Source organism: Xiphophorus maculatus, chromosome 15, assembly GCF_002775205.1.
Source record: "Xiphophorus maculatus strain JP 163 A chromosome 15, X_maculatus-5.0-male, whole genome shotgun sequence".
In the NCBI taxonomy this organism is placed as follows: domain Eukaryota; kingdom Metazoa; phylum Chordata; class Actinopteri; order Cyprinodontiformes; family Poeciliidae; genus Xiphophorus; species Xiphophorus maculatus.
In genome coordinates this window covers 10,095,735-10,120,902 of record NC_036457.1, presented here as the reverse complement: position 1 = coordinate 10,120,902, position 25,168 = coordinate 10,095,735, and the positions used below count along the sequence as shown (strand labels likewise).

The 25,168-nt window shown below is 37.1% G+C and overlaps 2 protein-coding genes across 4 annotated transcripts in view; both read left to right on the top strand.

Annotated features, from left to right (window-relative positions):
- Positions 1–9,513, top strand: part of mthfd1l (methylenetetrahydrofolate dehydrogenase (NADP+ dependent) 1 like) — a 39,528-nt gene extending 30,015 nt beyond the window's left edge. For 2 of the 3 annotated variants that reach the window (XM_023347345.1, XM_023347347.1), the window contains one exon: positions 3,611–5,319. In XM_023347345.1, coding sequence (XP_023203113.1) covers positions 3,611–3,700 — 90 coding nt within the window. In that variant the 3' untranslated portion in view covers positions 3,701–5,319. Of the gene's footprint in view, positions 1–3,610; positions 5,320–9,443 lie in introns of those variants that run through there. The other variant, XM_023347346.1, reaches the window with a different exon arrangement.
- A 47-nt stretch (positions 9,514–9,560) lies between these two features.
- The window catches only part of akap12 (A-kinase anchoring protein 12), a 46,345-nt gene continuing 30,737 nt past the window's right edge, over positions 9,561–25,168 (top strand). Inside the window, exon 1 of the mRNA XM_005802589.3 lies at positions 9,561–9,851. Coding sequence (XP_005802646.1) covers positions 9,723–9,851 — 129 coding nt within the window. The 5' untranslated portion in view covers positions 9,561–9,722. The remainder of the gene's footprint in view (positions 9,852–25,168) is intronic.

Here is a 25,168-nt window from a genome sequence, read left to right as displayed (position 1 = left end):
AGTGGGGTTTCCAACTTTAGCCACGGCGTGTTATGTGTTTCTGCAAGTGCCAACTTGTTCTCAGGCTTGAGAAGGGGGGCTGGCAGAACAGCTCATCTTTTGTTGCTTTGAAGGTTGAAAAACCCTTCGGCTTCGCATGTCTGAGTCTTTTGATATTTAAATTTGCTGACTGATTTTATTCTGACAGGACAAGAAGGTTGAACTTAAGTGTTTAGCTCTGACATGAAGGTCTGTCATCCACATCTCTTTTATTTAGGTAAATGAATGGAACATCAGTGGAAGACATTCTCTGGAGTTTTTATTTGGTAATGCTATGAATTATGCTAATTACTTACCATATATTAGAATAATAAACTATATTAGTTTTGAAAGTAGATGGTAGTAGAAGGCTGTGTTAAATACAGATAGAGATGGAAGCCAAGAACAACCAAAAATGTGCCAAAAATTATTTATTTTCTTGTGATATGAAGACCTTTGCTTTGAGAGAAAATTATTAGTCATTTTCAGCTCACTGAATAAATGTGGTGCAAAAATAAGTGGCATTGCCAAGTTCCAATCAGGTGGAAACTCTGTAGAAGTTTCCAACTAAAACACATGGTGACGGGCATTGATGATGCAGTCAAGAACCTCTCGTAAAATACACAATCCAATAAATCAACTTTTTGAGATTTATTTTGTCATTTTGGATAACAACTTATCCTTGTGGTAATTTGTCTAATTAAAATAATTTACCTCACTTTGATCTTTATGCCTGATCATTAAGCCACATAGAGAAACAATAATGGTTCAGTGATCAGGATCCCAGCATATCAGTGTTTTTACAGTAGATATTTAATAAAGTACAGGAAGTTACTGGGATTTTATGACAAATGCTGGTGTGTTGATTTAGGTTGAGTATGTTGTGTCAAAACTGATCAAATTTTTGTTCAAAACAACTTTATAGATTAAAGATATTTGATAAGATAGCAAAGCAGACGAGTAGTTTCAAGCTTTATTTGATCATAAGAAAATATTTACAGTTGAGTTTTGCAGTTATGGCGTGAATACTGATATTGTCTAAAAAGAAAAAAAAAGACAAATATTTCTATAATTACTTTAGTAGATTTACTCTGGGTTGTTACCCAATGACGGTCTCATACAGACCTGTAACTGTTTGGAGAGACACACTTTCATTTATTATTCCTCCTTTCCTCATTACTGTAAATCATTTAATCACCTTTGGATGATGACAAGGTTCCTTTAGCGGAATCTCATTACTCATCAATTGAGTCATCTACTATCGTTTCTGGAGTTTTAGGATGTCACACAGCTGAAACACAACCGGAATGCCGAGCAGGCGTTGGCAGTCTACATCCGCTGTGTTACATTGTGTATACGTGTCCACCCTCCTTTGTCCCTTTTGGTTTACTCTTCGTCCTGCGCTTCCTCAGACAGGAAACTCTCTGCTCACTTCCTCCTGTCTCATTTCCACTAATGGGCCCATAAAACTACCCTTGGGTCAGTAGAAAGGAGGCATGCAAAGAATGTCCCTGCCTGTCTAATGAGCAAGATGATTTGCTGTTGTTTGTGGACTAGATTATCTGACTTTTCAGACAGAAAAAGTGTATAAGATGCACTTGAGAACAAATCATGACTCAATTTGTGTTCAGTTTACTTAATTTAGTTACAGTACATGAAAATGGCATCTTGTGAGTCTCCATTCACATGACTGGGTTCCCAGTGATGTCACTAATTTGATTAGTTTCCTCGGCATCTCATTATTTGTTTCTTTTTTTGCACTGTCCCTAAATTGTCATGCATTTCTTATTCTCAATTTTCCATTGTTAAAGTATTAAATAGTCCCAGTTTATAAACATTTGTTGTATATGCCTTATTTTCATCGGCTGTTGTAGTTCCGAGGACTTTGCGTGTTACTACTTTGTAACAAAGCTGCAACGCCAGAGATTTTATTCTCTTCTGAAAACACTTACAGCTTGTTTAAAGAATTAAAATCAAAATGTTCGTGTTACATGACCCACGAACAGCTTCTCTGTCATGAGAAAGCATATTTTCAACAAGGTCTGGCTTGAAAATAGGGAATTCAACAGTTGGCTAAGAGATGTTATCAATAACGGTTAGGGGTAAAAACGACACCATCAGGAACATCTGGATGCCAGCTGCTGCTCCACACCTTCCCTGGACAACTCGGCTTTCAAGCATTGAGTATTCTGGGAGAAAAAAATAAAAAATACCCCTGGCTGAAGACCAGGGAAGATTGACCAGCTAGCTAAATGTGTGCTTACTTTGAAAGAGTGTTGAAGTTACTCAACCTAGATGCAAGAGCAATGAAGTCCGATCCCAAAAATGTGTGAGGAAAAAAGAATTAACGGTTAGCTAAAACTTTGTCAACTTAAGTTATCCAATAAGTTACACTTTAGACATCAAGTAAATAAAGTTTCATTGTCAAAGGTAATTTTTGTGATTCTCACAGGCCTTAAATTTAAATGTTAAGGTTCTTAAAATGTCTCAAAGTTAAAGTTGACTCATATAAACCAGCAGAAATCTTGCTTTGTAGTTTCACTGAGGTCAGCTTGAAAAAACTGTTTTGATGATTATTGAGAAAAGGCATTCTGGTCTAGATGAACGGCTGTTCTCACTATTGTTTCAGTGGAAATAAAAAAGTGTTTAGGATTACTAAGATTTACTCATTTTTGAGCTTGAAGTTGGATGTTTTTTTATTTTGATGTAAACCCGCCATGTTTCAGATATGATTAGGCTTTATCCATTCAATGCAGACATTTAATCACATTTTCAGTAACATTGGTCTAAGTTTTACTATTGTTTCCAGTTTCCTCTGTCCATTATGTAACTTTATTACGTCACAAATGGAGTGGTAGTGTTAAATATTTTTAATGTTTTTCTGCTGTTCTTGTCATACAGCCGCTTATTGCATTTCCAGTAACTTCCCGAGGCCATTTTGTTGTTCTTTGAAGCGTTCTTCTGTAATTTAAACTGACTTATGTTTTTGATTAATGCTGTACAAATGCACAAGTCTTAGATGTTGTTTTATTCTTAAAGTTTTCAGATTATGTTTTAAAATATGTGCAGTTTGCTAAGCAGTAAACTTGTATCTCTTATCTTAGCTGGTGTTTTTTTACGTTCTATTTTAACTCTGCTTCCTACCTTAAAGACAGCCCTCTTACCCTCTTTAAGAACAAGGCCACCATTTTCTACACTGTTGACATTCAGTTAAATGAGTCCAGATTGTTGTTATTGGACTTGTGGGGGTTGATCCCACTCTAATTATCAGGTTTTGATGTTGAATATTGTAGGTAATCTTTTAGTTTCTAACAGCTGTGTTGTGGTGAATAGTCTAATTTATGGCTTTGGTTATTATGTATATTGTAACCTTCTTTAATTTTAACCTCACTGACATATTCATGAATTTTTCCAGAAAATGAAGTCTGAAGGATTTTGTCAACTCAAACTATCAAGAGTTTCCTTCCTGGATTAGGCCTATAGTATTATAACACCTCTAAAGTGACTCAAAATAAATGTGCTCAGTTTGGAGCAGTAAACAATAATAGTGAAAAAATTGATGTTGCTTTTTTTTTTTTTTTTTTTTTTTCAGATGAGCACAATGCCCGGCCTGCCCACCCGCCCCTGTTTCTATGACATCGACCTTGATCCTGAAACGGAGGAGATCACCGGCCTTTTCTGAGCAACATAGATATTCCTGTAGGTTTCATCTCATTCAATTTAAGCTAATTGAATCCGCAGCTGCCAGGTCATAAGCAGTTGCACTTTTTACATTTTATTTATTACTTTGTCTTATAAAGTTTTAATAACCTTTGGACATTTTTATTGGCTTGTCACGTTAAATTCAGACAGTATTGTGCTAAATTGGGCTGCTAAGTGATTAATCAACACAAAGTAAGGCAGAAATTAACTCATACAATTTTTTTTTACTAATGAAAGTCTGAAAGAGTGTGCCATGTATTATTTACATGTATTTATTAAGGGCTATCAGAAGAAAGTGAGGAAAATGAATCATATGGCAGATAACGTATTATTGTTCTTTGAATTAGCTAAAACTGTTTATAAACCTAAAACTTTGCCTTACTTGATGGCCTGCAACACTTTTCAGATTTATTATTGTAAGTCACTTTGAAAGTTCATTTAATTTCCTTAAATTCACTCTGTTCTGTTATTCTCTTGCTAAAAGTCCCAGTTTAAAATCGAGATTATTGTTGTAACTTGACAAAATGTGAAAAGCTTTTTGGGATTTTATTACTTTTATCAAGGTTTGCAGTTTATAAAATGTTTCACTGCCTCAACGGGTATAGTTTTCTTCCTACATTTTTTTTTCCTTTGTGTTTCTAGTTTTTTTTTTTTTCTCAGGATCCATCACACTCTACTATGCCCTATATGTTTGACTCACTGTGATGACTTGCATTTCCTCAAAAGGCCAACACTCCCACAGCTTTTAAAGTAGCGGCACATTAACAGCCTTGTGCTCAAATGGGCCAAAATTTTTGATATTAGAGCACATATTAACCAAAATACCTCGGGACTCAAGCTATTACACAGGCAGCCAGTGTGAGCAGATAAAAGCTTAATGTGGTAACAATCCTGCAGACTCATTTCACCTAACTAGCTTCAAATTAGATTGACACTGTGGCTTCAGGAGTAGCAAATCAAACAGGAGCTCTTGGGATCATTTGTTATTCTAGTTAACAATAAAGCAACATATTGTGAAGAGTCAAATGTATTTTGAACTCTTGGTTTATGCTCTATTTGCACATTTATTTGATTAGCCAAAATCCACAGCCGTGCCACATACTCAGCATGACTACATAAGCACTGATGTCATTGCTCTGTCGATGGTTTCAAAGTATTATGATTTGGTTGCCATCTACTTGATTTTGTTTTTTTCATTGTCCTTCTAATGGCGCTAAAACTGTTACATTTTCACTACAATGCTGGTGGATGAACTAAAACTTGACAATTGTGTTCATGACTTGTATGTGTGATTGCCATTATTCAAATCTTTAGTTTTTGTCTTTTTTACATATTAAGTGTCTTCGTTATTTAGTTTTGCTTATTAATGTCTTCTTATGGTCTGAAATTAAGCAGAAGTGGGAACTTGGACTCTTATTTATAGCCTGTTAGCCGACTGAATTCAACTCAGTCGGCTGTTCAGGTTTATTGGACTTAAACATGGCTTTCAAAAGCAGGAATAGTGTTAAATATATTTTACTCCAACAAATGTATGTTTAACATTTTCAGTGATCACAAGTGCCTTTCTAATAAATCTTTTATTGCCTCAGAGATCCTGTACTCTTGTTTTCAGCTTGTTCTGTTTATTTCTTCATGTCTTATTGCCTCATAGTGTTGCTGGAACCACTTCAGTGCTAAAATAAAAACTCTTTCCTGCTCTTTTTTTAAATTTTTTTTTTTAAAGCTTTTAGACTCCAAGCATTTCTTCTGTACCCAAACACCAGCTTGTCTGCTAAGGTGTTGGAAGCACGCCTGAAAGTTGGCTGCCGGGGCCCCTCAGCAGCACCGCAGGGCGCAGCATCTGTCATTATGAAGTGTTTGCGACATGGAGTCGTTTTACATGCGTGCATAGCTGGCATTCCACACCTCCTCACGCTGTTCTCTATGTTCAAACCGTCAGGATGTGGCAGTTAAAGCTGTAGCCTCGGCTCCAGGAATCCTGTCTTTTTTTTTTTTTTTTTTTCAGTGTTGCATAAATGCGTGCTGAGTAAGTCATGGGGTTTAGTCTGTCTGTTTTGAGCCGATGACAGATTTGAGGTCGTTTTTCATGGAAACTTGTTTCCTCATTGCTGGAAATTCCCTGTTTGCTCAAGGTAGAGTACGTGTCTGATCGTTTCTGATAATTTGTTGGTAATGTTTCACTAAAGAAACTAATTTCAGTACCAAGGACAGGTCCCAGTGGATGTGTCAGACCAAAACTGGTTTAGATTTTTTCAAACTGGGGGAACTGGGCAGCTTTATCTGGACTAGAAATCACAATTTTAACTGTCTCTTTCAATTTACATATTTGACAACTCATCGCCAAAATGATGATGCCTGAGTTTATAATATCGAATATCCGAGATGTTATCCTTTTAGAAGAGAACGGCCTCTTGCTGTCGGCCAACATCTGTCTCCCATCATGACACTTCCAGCCCTCATGCAAATGCAGCCGTCTCGTTTCGGACCCTGCTGTTCCTGGACCAGACATCTCCTGGTGCCCTCATCAGACATGAAACCGTGGGGCCGCATTCTTCAACTCAATGAAATGAAATGCTGGGGCATTTTGTTCTTTTCCAATAAAAGATCTGTTTTGCTGCCTGGCAAAATCCTATTTAGCTAAGAAGAGAAAAGCGTCAGGTTTCTGTGAATGCGTCAGTGTTGGGAGTCAGGCAAGCTTTGAGCCTTTCAAGAGGCCCTTGCATTGTCACTTTATTGAGCGTAAAACCTGACGCATCCGGAAAGGCTTTCACTTTAATCAGACCCTCCTTCACTCCTCTCCCTTCCTTAAATGACATTAGGATTACTGCTGAACATCTCAGATACTTTTATCTTTCAACTTGGCTGTTAAATTTTATTAAATCTTCCCCCAAATGCAGGACCTCTGACCTTGGCTGGCAGCCAGGGCCAGCCCCGGTCTTTTTGGGGCCCTAAACAGATGTTCATTTGGGGCCCCACATATCAACATGTCAACACTGGACGGTTTGTCATTCCATGGCATACCTGCTATCATTAGCATAATTTGTAATTATGTCATACCAGTGTTACTGTGGCTGTTGATTTTCACCTTACAGGAATAACGAACTAAGAAAATGTAGATTTGAAAATGCAGAGTGGTATTTAAGTGTTTTTTAACTTTTTGAAAGTAACAATTCTTGATAAACACTAAATTTACAGTTAACAAATTTGATCTTTATTTCCCCAACAGTGGCAGCAGCCAACAGCAGGATGATATTAACCAATAATTAGTGTAACAGCTATGGTTTTTCCATGTGTAATAGGATTTAGTTTGCATTATTCAATGCTATTTTTAATATATAAATCTTAGTGTTCCCCCTTGGAACACTAGTGGTGTGGAGGCCCTAAGCAGCCACTTACCTTGGTCTCTGTTTGCATCCCTGGTAATGACACTAAAAACCTCAATTATTTTGCTACAGTAGCATGATATCTGAAATTCATTCTTTAAGGTGCATTACCATCCAACCATCTGCTTTGTTTCCTTTAAGCGTTGATGGTGTCTAAAGAAAACAGCAAAAATCCTGTAACAAGCTTCCAGGGTTTTCAGAAGAGACACTGTCCCACAGCATTACTGATACTTCACTATTCTTAATACTGGACATGAGGTGCTTATCTATTGTTTTCCGCCAAATACCACTGGAGGGTTTTTACTGGGAAACTATCATCTCATCCAACCCAGATCAAAGTAACACTGAGCAGACTCCATGTTTGAGTTTATGATCCATCCATCCTCTGTCTTCTACTTATCCGGGGTCGGGTCGCAGGGCAGCAGCTTGAGCAGGGAGACTCAGATTTTCCTCTTCTCCAGGGAATCCCAAGGCATTCTGTGCTGAAATTATTTCACTTCATTTACCCGCCTAGGGAAATAGTTTAAAAGACAATCACAAGATGAAGAAATGTCAACCTCTCACCAAAATGAGTGGGGAAAAATACAACAGAAGACTGATAAATTATTTGTAATACAAAATTCTTAACTAACTTTTTTTATTCTCTAACCTAATACTTTAAAGTCCAAGTTGCTTTTTATATTGTGTGGCGTTGTTTACAGATTATTACAGCACATGGGCGGCTAATGAGTAACATGTCGTTATGCATCACATCGGTTGAATTTTATTTCCGGCTTTCTCTTCCCTGTGGACCAAACAAGTTAACTCTTTAAACTCCAGTAACCATCTTTCTTTATGTAGGTCTTAATCTGATCTCTGCTAGAAGATCATAGTGTATAGAGGTTCAATTTGCTAAACAACATTGCATTAAATTTAATTAAGTTCTTGTGAGTGGGAGATGCTAACCCTGTTAACACTGCAGATGCATGTTCTATATATTAGTGCGTAAATGAAGTTTGTAACATTATGCATATTTAAATTCACACTGGTCTAATTGTTCACATTAGTTTCAGTTAGATTTTTATTCTAAAATTGGGTCGCCTGTGAACACTTTGATGCTTAAAAGTTTTCAAGATGTCCTATACCTTCATCGTGTTTCCTTCAGTCTCTGCTGGTTCAGAATGTTCTGGTTTTGATTTTCTCAGACTAATGCTATGCGAACTTTGCTTTTTGAAGGAGCTCAGACTGTTATTTGTCTTCCATTAAAGTTCCAAAGAAGCCTGCACGAAGTTTTGACCTGCAATTAACACTGAAACCTGAACACCAGGAAGCCAGAGATACTCCACGCACCCGCACTTATACAGTCACCTGTAAATCAACAAGTGTAACCTGCTGCTACAAGCCAAATTAGAGGAACAGTAAATGTTGCTTCAGCATCACGAGTTGTGGAGAAATATGAAAATATGATACAAATAGAGCCACAATGAAAATGTGTCTTTAGGAAGCACCAGAGAGAATAAGCATATCTTTATTACTTTTACAATGTGTTAGTTTTTTCTAAGATAATCCTCTCTTTCTTGTTTTACAGAGACAGTTTTTGTAGTTTTATTTTATCCATGAATGATCTTTCTGAGCAGTAGAACCTGAGTGGATTTTATTGGGATTTTAGTCAAATGCAAGCTGGTACTTCATAGACAAATGTAAGAAAAATATTACACTGGTAAAATAAAAAGCTGAAAATTGTGGTGTGCTTTTTCTATTTAGTCCTACTTTGCTAGCAAGTTTATGGGTATTTCTCCACATGGTCTACATATCAAGAGACTGAATGATGAATATGTCTTAGTAAATTTAAACGTTTTCCATGTTCAGATGATGGAATAAACACTGATTTAATTAATGTTTTGTAATCTAACTTTGTTTGAAATGTCTGATATGTTCCTTGGTCTTCATGATGCTTTCTCTTGACTTATCTTCTCTAATAAACCTCTTTGAGAACATTTATTCTGGTTATTTGTACACAGAAGGAAGGAGGTAAGTAAAGGGGGCGGAATACCAAGGAACTCTGTAGATTTCATGTCGTAAAATGTGTAATTTTTCTATCTAACGTTGAGTGTTGGCATTTAGGTTCAAAAAGCTCCTCTTTTACTTCCACCCTGTCCTAAAAAAAAAAGCTTCAGGTTTTATCTGTTTTGCAGTGATCTAATTTTCAGGATGCCCTCCGAGGTGCTTGGTGTTTGCATGGACTTGCAGGATCATCTCTCAGATGGGCTCTAATTTTATTTTTAGCATCTAATTTCAACCCAAGAATCCCAAAGCGCTGAATTATTTATTTTATTCACTCTCCTCTGTTTGTTCCTCCAGCAGCATCTTTTCTGAAGCTGAACGGGACACAGTGAGTTGCAGGAGGTGGGAATGTCCTAAAGAAAAGAAAGGAAGAAAAGAAACAAGAGTTTGGTGGTCCTCACACTTCATCACTCCGGATCCAGGCCGAGCCGGGGCGGAGCTACACCTTAACGCTCTCATTCGGACGCTTTGGATACTCGCAGTGGTGCAATAGTTTTTTTTTTTTTTTTCTTCCTCTTGTGGCTTAGTTGGTCTGATCAAAGGCGAGCGGAGTGCACATTGTGTCGACAGATCGCCATGGGAGCACAGGGCTCATCGCAGCGGGACGGGAAGATCCAGGAGGATGCGTCAGCTTCAGCCTCCGGCGGGGAGCTGAGCGCAGAGGTGAAGGTGCTTCAGGAGGGAAGCAGCGTCCTGGACGGAAAGGTAACGCTCATTTTAACCCCTGCGGCCTCTAAGACAGCCCTTTGCACCAGGCAGAGAGATAAACGTTCCCGATTTCATGTCTGCAAACATACTTATTGTCCCAACAACCTCCCGCAATGTTCCGCAGCGCTCCATGTGCGCCTGTTTTTGCTGAGTAATGGGTCGACTTGTCTGCAGTCCCGCAGTAATAAAACGCCAGCATGCAGCCAAGACTGCTTCAAATTTACAGCCAGGCAGATTACAGAGCCTCGGATACCCAGCAGCCTTCCGTATAAATGTGTTTTTAGCTGTTTGAAAACGTAAAGAAACAGATTCTTCCAAAGAGATAAAACGGACTCGGAAGTGACTTTGCACTGCGTTTTGCTTCTAAATGTAAAGCGGACTCCCCCAGTCTTTTTAGTCTGCAATATTAAAAAAGAAATGGCTAATAAAAAATATTTTAGTGCAGCCAAAAACACATGAGGTGGACAATTGAAAATAAATTATCCTTTGAGGAAAAAAAAGCATGGGAAATGAAATTAATACAAAAAAGATTTGATAGCAGGATAATAATAAAAATAATAGATTCGATTTAACCCAACATCCAAAACTTTCTAAATAAAGGAATACATAATATTTACCAACATTATAAATATGGAAAGATGGAAAAATAGGAAAATATTTAAATAAATAAAAAAAAATTAATAAGTAAACAATGGTGCAGATCACCACCTATATTCAGTATCTGACTGGTGTTAGTTTGCATCAGCAACTTTAAACGAACATTAAGTGTTTGTGTTCATTTTACAATGGTATTTTAACCATATCTTCTACACTCTGTGCAGCTTCTCTTTCGGTTTTCTATGTTTCTGATGGTTGGAATCATGTGGAAACTTTATTTTATGATCTATTTGTCAGAACTAGTTAAATATCAGAATCAAAGACACCAGAAATTGCAAAGGCTTCCGTGGAAATAGAAAATGGATGGATGCACAAAAAGAAGCACCAAATGTTGACCCTGCTGAGGAAGACAGAAGTTTTTACTTAATGCAGAACCTAAAGAGAAAATCAATTTGAAAATAGCTGCTGACTAAAATGCTAGACCACTTATCGAGCAATTGTTTCAACTCCTCCTCTAAATTAAATCAAGTATTTCCCCTGGAGATGACTTCCTCACTAAAAGAGGAAACCATGATTTAAACTCTCTGGGCAGGTCATGTTTGACAGATAAGACAGGGAGACTTATCAAATCTACCAAATAATTAAACTTCAACTATAAATCTTAAATTATCAAAACTATTCTTAATTGTGTTTTTGCTGCCCTTTTATGTTCATTTACAGAAAACACCTTCTGAAGTGTGTGTGTGTGTGTGTTTAACCACCTGTCTCATAAATGCTCTGTATAATCTGCTGGATTTACTGACATTTTTATGTGCGAAAGGTCAGCAGGTCACATTTTGTTGCTTCTCCTGAAAGACCTCCAGGACGGTAAAACCAACAAAGCTGAAAGCTTAACGTCCCTGCAGATTTTTATCACAGCTTCATCTGTTCACACTTGTTTCCTTTCCAGGGAGACTCTTGTTTTGCCCACATTTCCTCATATCATAACGTCTTGGAAGTTGTTTCTATGTAATCTGTGTATTATAGTTTGTGCTTCCTGTCACTGGCATCACCGTCTTCACATCATTTTTCGCAGGAATTTTGGCACAACGTAACGTATTGTGACATCACCGGGGCTCTAAATCTACTTTTCTTACTGATTCCAGCTAAAGCAGGTGATGCAAACCGAAGGAAACATGTAGTGGCTCGTTTATCTCAAAGACAACACTTGTGTTGTTTGATCTAAGCGCAGAAATTGTGTGATTGCTAATGAAAGCATGGCGATTTTAGAAAATTATCGGTTCGTGTTACTTTGTTTAAACTCGTGAAACATCTGCGTAGCTTTACAACCTAGTAGAGTAATGACTTTAACATGATCCAGTTCCAGAGTTACATAACCTCAGAAAAAGCACGCTTGTACCCTTGCAAGGGCTGGAACAGGTGCATTTATGGCTCCTGCTGCTGCGCAGTTCCATAATTACCATTTCTAATTAATGTTTCAGTCCCTTTGGGCCTTTGTCTAGACACTTTATAATTCACTGCTGTCTTTTTTTTTTTGACTGTGCAAACCTGGAAAGTTGTTGCTTGGGCAGAAGGGAACCATGACCTTGGCTGTTGCATCAAGTCTTTTATTTTTTCACCATCTCAAAGAGGAGGGAGGGAGCAGAGCTGTGCAGCATTACACTAAGCCAGGTCTCCACTTTGAAATGCATCTGTCAGACATTTTAAAGCTTAAACATTTACCTGCTCAAACAACATGATGCATTCAAGTACAGCTGCATGTTGTGGTGTGTTTTGGGACCAGAGAGAGGGCAAGTACGCTGTGCTTGCAAGGTGATAACGTGTGCTTGGTTGATGCGGTCGAAGCTTGCATGCTTGATACGCAGACGATAAATACCCTCCTCACTCCGCAGAGGAATTTTAGAAATGTGTGTGTGTGTGTGTGTGTGTGTGTGTCTCTCCACCACCGGGACACGCCTTCCTCATGCTTTACCGTCTCCTCAACCTCACAAATGCTGTCAAAATAAATCACATTAGGCGTTGGAGCTCCAATGGGTTTTAATAAAATCTGCTCTTTTACCCCTCATCACTGGATAATTCTGATCTTTATGACATATAAATGGAAATAAAAGTCTGTATAGTGCCTTCCAAAAGTATTCATATTCATTTTTGAAATATTTTATAGGGTTGAACCACAAACTTTAATGTATTTTAGCAACATTTTTGGGAACGCAAAGTAATACATAGAATTGAGTGGAAAGAAAACGTGACTTTTTTTTGTCACAATCCCCCTTTTCTCTGACACTCCTAAATAAAAACCAGTACAACCGATCTCCTTCAGACGTCACTTAATTATAATTCAATGTGTCCACCTCTGTGTGTGTGGGGGGGAGAGGGGTCGTGTGTGTGCGTGGGCGTGTGTGTAAATCCATCTGTTCTTCACTCAACCCAGAGCAGGAATTACAACAAACTTAGTACTTTTTTACCTTCTTTTTCCTTCTTTTGCTCTTTCCTTTGGTTTGTTGTATTTCATTCTAATTCATGTAAAGCACTTTGAGCTGCCTTGTTGCGGAAAATGTGTAATAAAATGACCTTACCTTTTGTGAAGTTTCTATATATTTGGTGGAGAACATTTTATGGGGCAACCAAGCATCATGAAGATCATAAAGCGCAGCAAACAGGTCAAGGAGGAAATAGTAACTCAAAACAGGGTCAGTGTATAAAACATAATCCCTGAAGTCCTCTGATCGAGATTATTAGACTCTGTGGTCGCTAAGACAAACCTCTACTTGCAATAAGATGACATATTCTTATCACAATCATTTGATTTTTCCCCCCCCAGTTAACGATAAACGATACAATGATCTAATTTTAGAGTCTGTGTGCAGGTTAATGTTAATGATCATTTTTGTGGAAGCTGTGTCCCAGTGTCCTCACTGTCAGAGGGTCAAACAGCTCTTAGATGTTCAGAAGATGCGTTAAAAACTCATCAGCTCCTCTATTGGGAACGCCTGTTCATTTTCTCGTTCACAGCTAATCATGTCAACACATTTAGGCCTTCAGAAGACGATTTACTGTCTAAACTGAGCACCAGAATGAGGAAGAAAGTGGTTGTAAACTAATCAGTTCAGGACTAATTCCTCAGGGGTTAGTTATTTTATTTCATGTTAACTACATGATCATTTTAGATAAAAGCAATCTCCCTCAGTCAATTTTAGCTTAACTCAGAGTAAGCTCAGATAAACATATTTGCTGAGACATTTTAGGTTTGGGCTTATAGAATTTGCATTATTTTGTATCACTTAATTTGCACTCGGTCATCACAACGGCAAAGACAGGTGACTCCAATGATCCAACACCCTGTTATGTAAAGTAAAGTGTGCTGATTAAAGCTTTTACGTTCCTGTGTAATGAGCTGCGGCTGATCAGATGCTGCTCTGGCTCTGATTATCCTGTTTAGCAGAGAGAGAAAGAGGGGGGAGGCAGGAGGGGAGCGAGACAGAAGATTCATTGATGACGGGCCTGGATGGGGAGCAGCGTTTTGGGTGGGCGAAGGGAGAGGGGGGCGAGTACATCCAAGCGAGATTGAGAGAAAAAAAAAGTTGGAGAAAGAGAGAGAGAGAAAGTTAGGGGGGGGGTGAGGCGTCAGCATGACACAAAGCCAGATGAATCAGCCGATTGTTCCCTCTGTTCTCCCTCCTGCCTGATTTTAAAAGGACTCCGATGACAGAGGTTGAGTCAAAATGGGCTCAGGTAGAGAAAGAAGGAGCGGACCCGGTGCCGTGGAGAACGTGGGTGTTGACAGGGAAGGAATGGGTCCTACATTCACATGGCCCACAAACGAAACTCATCAGTGATCTCTGAAGCAAAAAGGATTTAAAAGACCTGCAGACTTCCTTCAGTCACAAGCGGTGGTCTTTTATTCTTTTAAAACGCAGCACAATCATTGCTTTAAAATCCACAAAGTTCATCCTACACAGCACATCCTGCTCTTTTGGTAATTTCAGTATACAAATTTCACAAAATCACCAGTGCCACAAGTGTTGGTATCTTTAATAATTCCTATAATGCATTTTTAAAATGTTTACTAGCTAGTCAAAATGGTAAAGCCAGGAGAAGATGCCATAATATTGATTCAGATGTTTATTGGCTGGACTAAAATAACTATAGTCAGAGCAATAATTAAAAACGACTAGAACTGTATTTATGTTTCCATCAACGTTTCTTTGGTTTTTGCGTATTTTGAAGCGTCGTATTAGAAACGGTTCCAAGAAAGCAAAATTTGTAAAATCGTTCTCAGTTTTGCTAAAATTCTGTCTATTCACTCGCTTGAGGCGGTTTTTGGCTTTTTCGAAAAAGAGTCTGTGCACTAACGTAGAGATGAAAATACATTTGCCAAATATGTTCTTATGTAGCAAACTTTCCCATCCACTGAAGGTCTGTGTGCCTTACCAGAGGCTGCAGGGGTTCAGTCCCATCATCAGGTTCTCAGGGGAGGATTCTCTATTTTGTGGTCCATGCTAGTTTGAAATATTTGGATTGTGTTTATTACAATATCTGACAGCATTTTGCTCTGCATTGTGGTTGATTTGCTCCAAACTAGTAGATGGAAACCCACTTGTATTTTTTTCTTTTTCCTTTTTTGTAACATTTCAAAAATTTCCTTAAAATTCACATGACAATTAGATGAAATATAGGACCCAACTTTGTTTTGGTACCATGTTTATTGATGGTAAAAAAATGGTAAAAAAAAAAAAAATATATATATATATAAAGTTTATAGCTAGAGAACTATGTCAAAACATTACTATAAAATCCATTTGACACCAAATTAGTACCAGCAATGTATCCCTCTACCACAATCATAAACAGCAGGACAATGATCTAATAAAACTAGAAACTCTAAAAAGAAGACTTTCATTTCTTCAGGGTCAACAGTAAGTGTGGAGTAAGAAATATGAAATTGCCTTGAAGATAATTTGAAACTTTAGCACAAAAACGCAAGTTTTCACATCTGTCAGCCTCCAAACTGAAACTGAAAACCTGAAACTCATTCTGAAAGCTGAAAGATGGTTCACTTCTCCAGCTGATTAAACCAGTGCCCCTTTGTGGGTTGAGAGAGTTTAACCAATTTTACCTAACCAAATTAGTCAAATTAAAGTAAAAAGCCTGATGACAGAGATTACTACTTCAGTGACGTGGAACATATAGACGAGGGGCAGCCTAGCAGATAAGCAATTAATTCATTTAAAATGCAGAATCCTGAAAAACAAATTAAAATCAGGCTATTTTGATTCTAGCATTGGGATTAACAAATTGAAAGTCCTCAGCAGCAACAAAACTTCCTAAAGTTGAAAAACAGCATAATAACATAATGTTAATTGAATTTAACAAAAGTAACAGTCAGTCCGTCCTAAAGCTGGAGTACAACAAGGTGACTTTGTTTTTGCCCAAAAAGCTAATCTTGCTAATCAAGACAGTTTTTTTTCTAGCTGTGCTTTAAGAGAAACAGGAAGTGGCTAATCAGTCTGTATTAAGGAGAGCTTTCTTTTCCTCCTGCTTTCAGATTCACTCCCAGCTCAATAACTGTAAAAACTGCCGTCTTTCTGAGGATATGAAAAAAAGCCAAAGCTCTTTTGTTCCCGTCTTCTGCCCTGTCCCCGACACTCAGCTCTGATAATGAATCCACAGGTCAACACTAAATACTACAATGACTTGGAAGTTATTACATAACAGTGCTTCTTTGCTGCTTCATTTAGCCATGAAGTGAATGTGTGTTCCCAGGATGTTAGCCAAGCCAAGCATCAAAATTTACAGCGAAACAAAGTTTAAGTCAATTTTCTCAATAATGGACTCAAAATATTGTGTAAAATCATTAAAATCAACTGTAGTAGTGTTTTTTGAGAATTTATCACTGTGAATTGTTTATTATGATACATTTCTGAATGTGTGTTTTATAGATCATTGAAAAAAGTGAATGTATGCTGGTTTATTCACAGTTTTCACTCCTTATTGTTTTATTTTATTTTATTTGTAAGCACTTATGAGACACAGAGGTGAACCATATAGCTGCTGTGGCAGTTACTCAACAGGTTGTTGCTAGGTAACCAAAGTTATTGGAACTTGAAACTGCTGGCCACCCAGCAGGTTGTTGCTAGGTAACCAAAGAGTGAGTGAGTGAGTTAGTTGATTCCACCAACCTAGCTTAACTTGCTGTGAGAAGTTGAGCAGCTAAAGCCTTTCCTCTGCCTACATCTCCCAGAATGCTGTGTGGTTCTGGATCAGAATTCACTGAATATATTAAATAATGAAGAAAAAAATATATATATTTTTTAAACTTTATTTCAAACAAGTAACATTAACATACATAGAGGATTTTTAGCACAATGACAAATATCACATTATAAAAATACTGTATGTTAGAAAAGAATAACTACAAACATTAACAATGTTGATGTTAAAATCTTGCAATCTTCAAAGTAGAATAAATAAAGTTAAAAAAAACAACAACTGAATATTCCATCGTATGTATTATATATTGATATTGATCACATGTCTGTTGCCGTACATATTGTTATTGATTTATTGTCCAGCCCTGATATATGCCTTGGATTTTATATAGTGAACCAACACATAACAGTGGATCTTTGTCAAATGAAAAGCATTATGGAAAGAAAATCTTAAAAGCTAGATGGTGGAAAACGTAAACTGCACATCACCCTGCGACATGGTGGTGGCAGCATCATGCTGTGAAGATGCTTTTCTTCAGCAGGATCAGGGAAACTGGTCAGAGTTGACAGGAAGCTGGATGGAGCTGAATACAGAGCAATTCAGGCTACAAATAAAACGGCACAACAACAGTTCTAAAATTCAAGTAAAATACAATGAGTTAAATTGTTGTAATATGAAAAGTAGTAGAGAAGTTTATGATGTTTAAATACCTTTGCAATGGGCTGTAGTCTAAGCTAAAATGTAAAATTTATGACACAAATTCACTTAACATAAAGCATGTAAATGCATTAGAACGAGCCTGTACTGTATGTGTTCTGCTCATCCTGTGTTTTTCAGCATAAAAAAGTATGAACATTTTAATAAGATTAAAAATGTAACCTCACCCGAGATGATCTTTACATAAAAGATGGTAAACACATTATGTGTCCTGCTTTAACTTGTCTTTAATTTGAATTGCATGACCGCAGTTTACGATAATGTCTTGTATTCAATTTAAAAGCTTAAACTTTTTTACATTCTCACAGCTAACAAAACAGCAGTGTCTCCCAATGAAAGATGATTCACTTCTCCAGGTTTTTCTTCAGAAGACAGTTGTTTTCGTCAATGTCCGCAGAGTGACTCCAGGAAAAACACTAAAATGCTTCAAAAAGGGACTGGATGTATCTCACACATTGGCTTGTCAGGTGTATCATCTAATTAAACAAATATTTACATTGATCCACTCCAAACATAGGCAATTTTAGGCTATTACAATGTCTGTCTGCATGAAACAGAGTTTTTGAAAAATATGATTTCAGGGAAAAATCTAAAAACTAGTAATGGGCCGAGTATCGACCCTTCTTAGAAAAAAAGCTTTCAGTGATGAGTACTCTAACTTTTACTGAGAAATTTATATCTTGTAAAGGATAAAACCTGAAGGGCCACTATCTTTCAGAAATTTTAATGAACTGCTCTATTCTTTTAGATACCAAAAAGAGATGCTAAAATGTCTATTTATAAATACTATTCATTGGTACAGTTTAACAAATACAATGTGTTCGCTTTACATTTGAAAGTTAATACTGGTTTATGCACCTGATGTCGATTAAATTGTTGTTAAAAAAACAGCTTTGACCCATTTCACACATAAAGTTAAAATCAAGGTGATAGGTTTATTTGTCATAACCTGCAAAGAATCAGCCAGAGACAGAGATTAGGTTTCTTTTAATTTCTTTTCTGCAGAATAGGAGAATTGAGAACAGACGCGACAAATCGCTGTCAAACACTGTCTGGACTCAATTCTGCCAGTTCTTTCTTTGCATTTCTCTTTATTGTATAGAAAAAGGAGGTTGGGCTTCTTCACACAGTCACACAGAGAATTGACCAACCGTCTTTACATTCTGAAACCTCCTATGGACATGCCCTTACAAGGGCATGTGACTGACCACAACTAATCAGTTACATATGGAACTAATAACACATGAATGTTTAACGTTTTTAGCTTCCAAGCAAACATCCTAAACAAAGTTAATGATATACTATACTACAAAAGAAAGAGAAGTTAAGTAAATATAAAAAGAAGAATAATATGAGAGTAATAATATAAAAGAATAATATGAAAAGAATAATATGAAAAGATAACTTATAAAATAAACTCATGAGTAAATGAACAGGAGGATAATTTTCCTAACACAAGGTACAGCGGTTGAATGGGAAAGAGGCAAAATAAATACATGTCTTCAACTTTTACCTAACATATTACAGTCTGATTTGTTGCAAATGAAAACATTTTTCCACCTCCTCTTTCTTTGCTGCCTCTCACTTTTTTTTTTTCTGCAACTTTACGTCCAATGGTCAGGACTTCATGTGCACTTACTATATTTTATTCTTAACAAAATTTCAACCATGACCTTGAATACACAAAATCTATGTTTTGAAGAACATTTTGTTTGTTTTACCTACCCAGAATCTGATACAGTGTTGGTATGTAATTTATAATCAGCAAGACTTCAGTGGGTTTATGATAGAAGTAATAGAGATATATAACAACTAAATATTTTAATGAAACCTAATCTTTTCCATACATTCGAACAAATAATCATTACTTTTTTGTTGCAAAGCCTTCGATGCCTTCTAAAAAGAGGATTATTGATGGAGAGTTTTCATGGGGAAAGATTGAGTCCCCTCTTCACTCCATCTTTTTGTTGCACTCCTTCAGGTCTCTTGCAGCCTTCCTCTCAGCTGCTCATTTTTGTTCATCCATTTTTCATCAGCTTTGGTCCTGATGCTTCATGTCGAGAACACACTGAGAGATGAAGTCATGAGTCACTGTGTGTGTGGGTGTGTGTTTTTGGTAACTGTGTGTCTTTATGCGAGTCGGAGCATTTCAAGGACAAACATGGAGTCGTGTTTTTTATAGCGCAGCTGGTGCACTGGGGTTCAGCTCTGAATGTATTTACGTCATGGCTGTTGTTACAACATGGCTGCCGGCTTTTATTATGTTCATTTGGAGTGAGAGAGAGGGTGTGATCGTTTCTTAAATTGAGTTTTAAAATCCGGAACACCTCATTTGGCATGTACATTTTTTATGTGCATTTCCCAGAGTTTTGTAGAAACATTACTGACATCCTTAGAAATGAGGTTTTCATCCTCATTATTAAACAGATAATGCTAAATGTTTTATTGAGACTTGAAGCCATAATATTTTTGGTCAGATAAAATGAAACATTTTTTTTTCTAAGTCGAGTTTTGACTGGTTTGAAGAGCAACTTGTTTTGGTGCCGTCTCTTTAAAAGCGAATGAGGCATTTCACACTCTGCGAAGGTCACAGAAAGCTCCGTTCTTGCAAGTTCGGCCATTTTTGTATCGTAATGAATGATGAGGGTTAATGCACTCAACAACCAAACAACAATTTTGACTTATCCACTTGTAGCTTCAGTGTCCCTGAACTTGGACTACAGAATAAAAATGGTGGATCCACCTAACAAATACTGTGATGTAATAGACACAAAAATATAATAGGAAATAGAGACAACTGAACGACTTTAAAAATATGACCCAAACAGAATAGAAAGATATCTGCGCAGCACCCCGAGAGACTAGATTAAACTTTTCTGTATTCCAAGAGACTCAAAGTGCACATCAAAATGTAAATGAGAGCTAAAAAAAAATTTACTTTGCTTTTGTGATCATGAACAGTGTGTTGTCATATGTGGTAAGAGATTGTTTTGAAAAATTAATTCTGGTGTACCCCATAGCTCAGTTGTTAGTCCTCTTTTATATACTGCATGTACTGATGTACTGTATACTAACATAGTTTGTTGTATTGATGGTTTCCATTAGCATACATCCAAATATAGAGATGATTGTTTCTGTTGCAGCATGGTTTGATAAATCATGGCTCACAGTCCGTGTGAGATTTTTGGTGCAAAACTATGTTTGGAGATTAATAGTGGGAGCAACAGCAACATCTGTAAATAATCACCAGGATATGAACGCAAAATAATGTTCCCAAAAACATCACAGATTTCACAGTGTTCCACCTCGAGCAGCAAGAGGTGAACGTTTTTATGTGATGTTCCACGTGGGCTTCAAATAATTAAGCTGTTCTCCGCAGACTTCCGCAGGGGAGTTGATGTGGCGTGAGTCAGGAATTTCACTCCTTTCGCTCTCATCTCCAGGAAAAAATTACAAATATTCCTAACATTTTCTACAAATTATGTAGAGGCTGACATAAAACAATCTTCTAGCTCTGTGTTTTCTACTTAGAACAGTATCTTGAACCACCATTAGTGAAAGACACTTGACTTAGGAATCTAATTATTTTGCTTTTTTATTATATGCATACTGGACTTAGAATCTCAAGTTGGGATTTCAACTCTAGCCTGAGCTCTATTATGATGATGCAACTCCAAGAATAAGAAATGTTTTTTGGTTTAAACAAAATATAATTGACACTTGAAACTTTTTAAATTTAAAACAGCCACTTAATAGTGCAGCTTAACTTAAAGACAGAGGGACAGCAGCAAGGGGCTGATTGCAATACAGGAAAAATAAAATGCTAGTTTCTTATATTGTTTTTAACCTACTGTTTTAAAAAGAATTGGCATATGGATCAAGGCGTGGCTGTGATTTTATTTGGCGTTTTTCAGTCAGGTAACAGATAAAAATGTGGTCAGCATGAAGCGGCATGTTCTGCAAAAGAATGTTGCTAGGAAAATAATGATAGCGTTTTGAAGCCGGAGAAGTCCAACACATAGAAATATTACAGACTGTAAAGTACCAGAGGCAGTACAGTATATTCCCTCAATACTTGGCCAGGACAGGCACTGTGCCAATCTGTGCTTCTTTTTCTGCTATACGTTTTCCTGCACATTTAATGCAGCTAAACCCTAACAGTAGGGCGGTGGAAGAAGTATCATCCTAATCTTGACGATTCTACAGACTGCAAAAAATTTGGGGAAGAGGTTAGCACAATGACCCTAAACATGCAGCATATTTATGTTTTATAACTTTTTAATTTGAGAATTGCTCTCACAACTTGAAACTTCACAGACACTCCTCAGCCAAACTGGCCAATTTGACGAAGTTTGGGCTATTTTACAACGAAGAATTGCCAGAAATGTCAACGTTTAGATGTTTGTGATTTTGCACTACTTTGTATTGATTTATCATGTAAAATATCAATAATACAGTACATACAAAAACATTCTGGTTGTAACATGACATATTGCAGAACAGTACAAGAGATATGGATACTTTTGCTGTAAATACTAAAGATGTCTACTGCAAGATTTGCATTAAAATATTTTAGGCATTTTTATGCTCATCCTTTTAAATATTGGTGCAATTTACTACTCAAGACTTATGTGCTGCCTCTCTGAAAAAACACTTTATCCTGAAAAATGTGACATTGGAAACCCATCCTTCCAGGTTCAGTCAAAAACCAAGAGGTCCCGAGATCAGATATTTGACCCTGAATGTTGTTTTTTTCCCCCCAAAACTTGGATAAAGCACTCGCATATTAATAGACCAATAATTTAGGAGTAATGTAAAGCCAAAAGCCATAAAACAACAAAGACTGATTTAAGTGCCTCGCTAATTAAAACCATGTTTATGGTGTGTGTCCTTTCTAGAAACACTCTGCGCTGCCGTTGTCCTCTCCCGTATGTGGCTGTCGAGTATAGATGCTTATCAGAGCTTTGAAATATTTAGAGATTCTTGACAGGAGGGTCAGAAGAGAGCCGAGGTTTGCTTTTTCAACCCAGTTAGAGAGGCTGGCCCCTGGGGGTCAAAGCCTGGCCAGAGTGGCCTGATTGCGATCTTGTCCTGGGGGGTCTTTGCTGCGCCACAGCTGTTTGTTTGTTGCTGTTGTTTGGCTCCGTTTGCTGTTCAAGTGTAGCAGCCGCACAGATGAAGGCTGTGCAGGCCGAGGAAAAACAGACAGATTGTGGGAGGTAAAGGAACAAGGGGTTAAAGGTTTAGTGATCCACTGATGTAGGTCGAACGGTTCGTCCTAAAATGGCAACAGGTGTGAGAGCTGACAGCTTTATTGTCACTCACCGTTGTGGTGTGTGTTCAGTTTGGTCTTTCTGCCTCACTGAAGCAACCAGAGCAACACCGATTTAGCTCTGTGACTTAATTTTGTCCCACTCATTTTTTATTTTGTCAATTAGATTCTCTTCTCACAACATCTTCAGTATGCGAACCGGAAATTAAATACAGCTGACAGTCACACAGAGAGACTTGTTTAGCTTGCAGTTCTGAGACATAGTAGATCACAGAGCTGTAAGTGTGTTAAATTTATTGCATTTTATGCTCACTCTTTTCTAATCAATTCTTACAGTTTAAATCGTATTTAATATTTAATTTACGCAGCATCACTTGTTTTAATCACAAACTTTTGTGATTGCTGGGGGGGCTTGTTTTGGATAAACATGGAAAGTTTTCTTCTCTCATACAATGCGGAGTATTGAAACCCTGAAAGGCTGCCAAATATTTCAAAATCAAGTGTGTTTGATAAGAGATTTAAAGCTAATAGAGACCAAACTTCCTTCCTGTTATCCACTGAAAGTCTTTACTCTCAGGGTTTTTCCTCTAACTTTGTGTTTCAACACCTCACTGATATTAAAAATTGTCCACAGGAAACGTGTTTTTACAGCTGACTGCTTTTTCTTTGCTATGGTGCGTTCACTGGTTGAAAAAATAAAACATTTTTAAGTTTCTGACAAAAAAAAAGTAAAAATTGTTTTGATTCCAGTTACCACTTATAGTATCTCAGTGAATCTATAGAAATAAATTAATTCAATATTTGTGTGCCACTCATTTGCTCCAAAGTTTGTGCCTGCAGCTTTACTGGTATTTAATTGGCTGTTTAAGGTAAATAAGTGATGAAGCATTAATGTACATTAATTAATGAATAGATGAGCTTGTTTCCAGATTGAACACTTTTACCTCTCTCTTATTGAGCATCCAGACTCCTCTTACTTCAGTGCATCTACTTGATCTGTTGTCATCAATATAACTCAAATGCCCATTAGTCAGTCTACTAAAAATATAATAAAACTGTTCCAACGACAACTTGGACACAGCCAATCATGAGATTTATTTCCATGTGTAAAAATTTTAAAGCTGCTTTTAATTTATGAGTACTTACTGTTGATCCCTGGAGGATTATCTCCCCTTACGAATAGCTGTAGTAGAAACACACACAGTCAATACATGGAGGTACAACTGTGAGGTTTTCTGATTTTCTCATGAAAAAAAAAAATCATAAACCACTTTAAAAATCCAGTCGTGTCCTCAAAGTAATTTTTCATACTAAATATGATTTAACCTCATGTTTGATATAACTAGACCTTATGTCACAACATCCAAATGGTGTTTTTTATCCATTTTCCCACCATGGTAAAAGTAACTATTTATCATAACATGGATTTTGTATCATAATGTAAGCTTATATATATATATATATATATATATATATATATATATATATATATATATATATATATATATATATATACAGTTAAGTCCAGAATTATTCATACCTCACGTAGAGTTAAATTTCTTTAAATTTTTTGATAGGAAATTATAGATATTTCTTGAAAGTAGTAGTAATTTTATCCATATAGCTACAAAATTTTAAAACATTCATGGTGAAAATGATTAATACCATTCTCAATAAATGGAAAATATTTATTGGCATTATAGCAATTAAATCCTCTGTTACTAGGAGTCTGACTGGGCTTCTTCATATTAATCAGAATCAAGTATGACAACTATTACTTTAACCCTAAATCTTACAGAGGAATTGATCATTTTGGCTTTGTTTATACAAATACCTTTTAATGTTCATTTTATAACCAACATTTCATCCGTTTTGGGTGAAAACCTTGTACCGCCATTTTAAATCAATTGTTGTTTTTTGTTATATCCCCAAATTTGCCTGGGCTTTACTGACACATCTGCTATGCTATGCAGGAGCATGTTGATTTGTTCAAACTGTCATCTTATCTATAGATATGTGAAAAGTCTGTCTGACAGCAGCAACATGAACAACACCAAATTGTAAATGGCTTTAAAATGTTTTGAAGACGATTGTAGACTCCTTCAGATTTCCTGATTCTGTGCAGAGACACGTAAACGTGCCAGACGTTGTGCACACACTTGTTCATCTGTGCAGGTACTCTGCACCTGAGCAGAGTTAATGGGTTGTGGAAACAGTGAGAGTGTTCTTCGGGGGTCTTGTCAGGCTTTGATCTTTGGTATGTAGTGAATGTTGGGGTCAGGGATAATGGACTTGGGGCAACCAGAGGTGAAGAGCCATGAAGAGAGAGAGAAGGAGAGGACGACCGGATAGACGAGATGTAGATGGTGTTGGTTTGCCAAGAAAGCCCCAAGACATAACTGTAGGTTTTAAGAGGCAGGAGCACACATGCAGCTGCTTACCAAGCCATATGTGCATCATTACCCACTGAAAAAGTAGTGGGTAATGATGGGATCCATGATATTAAACAGACAGTGGC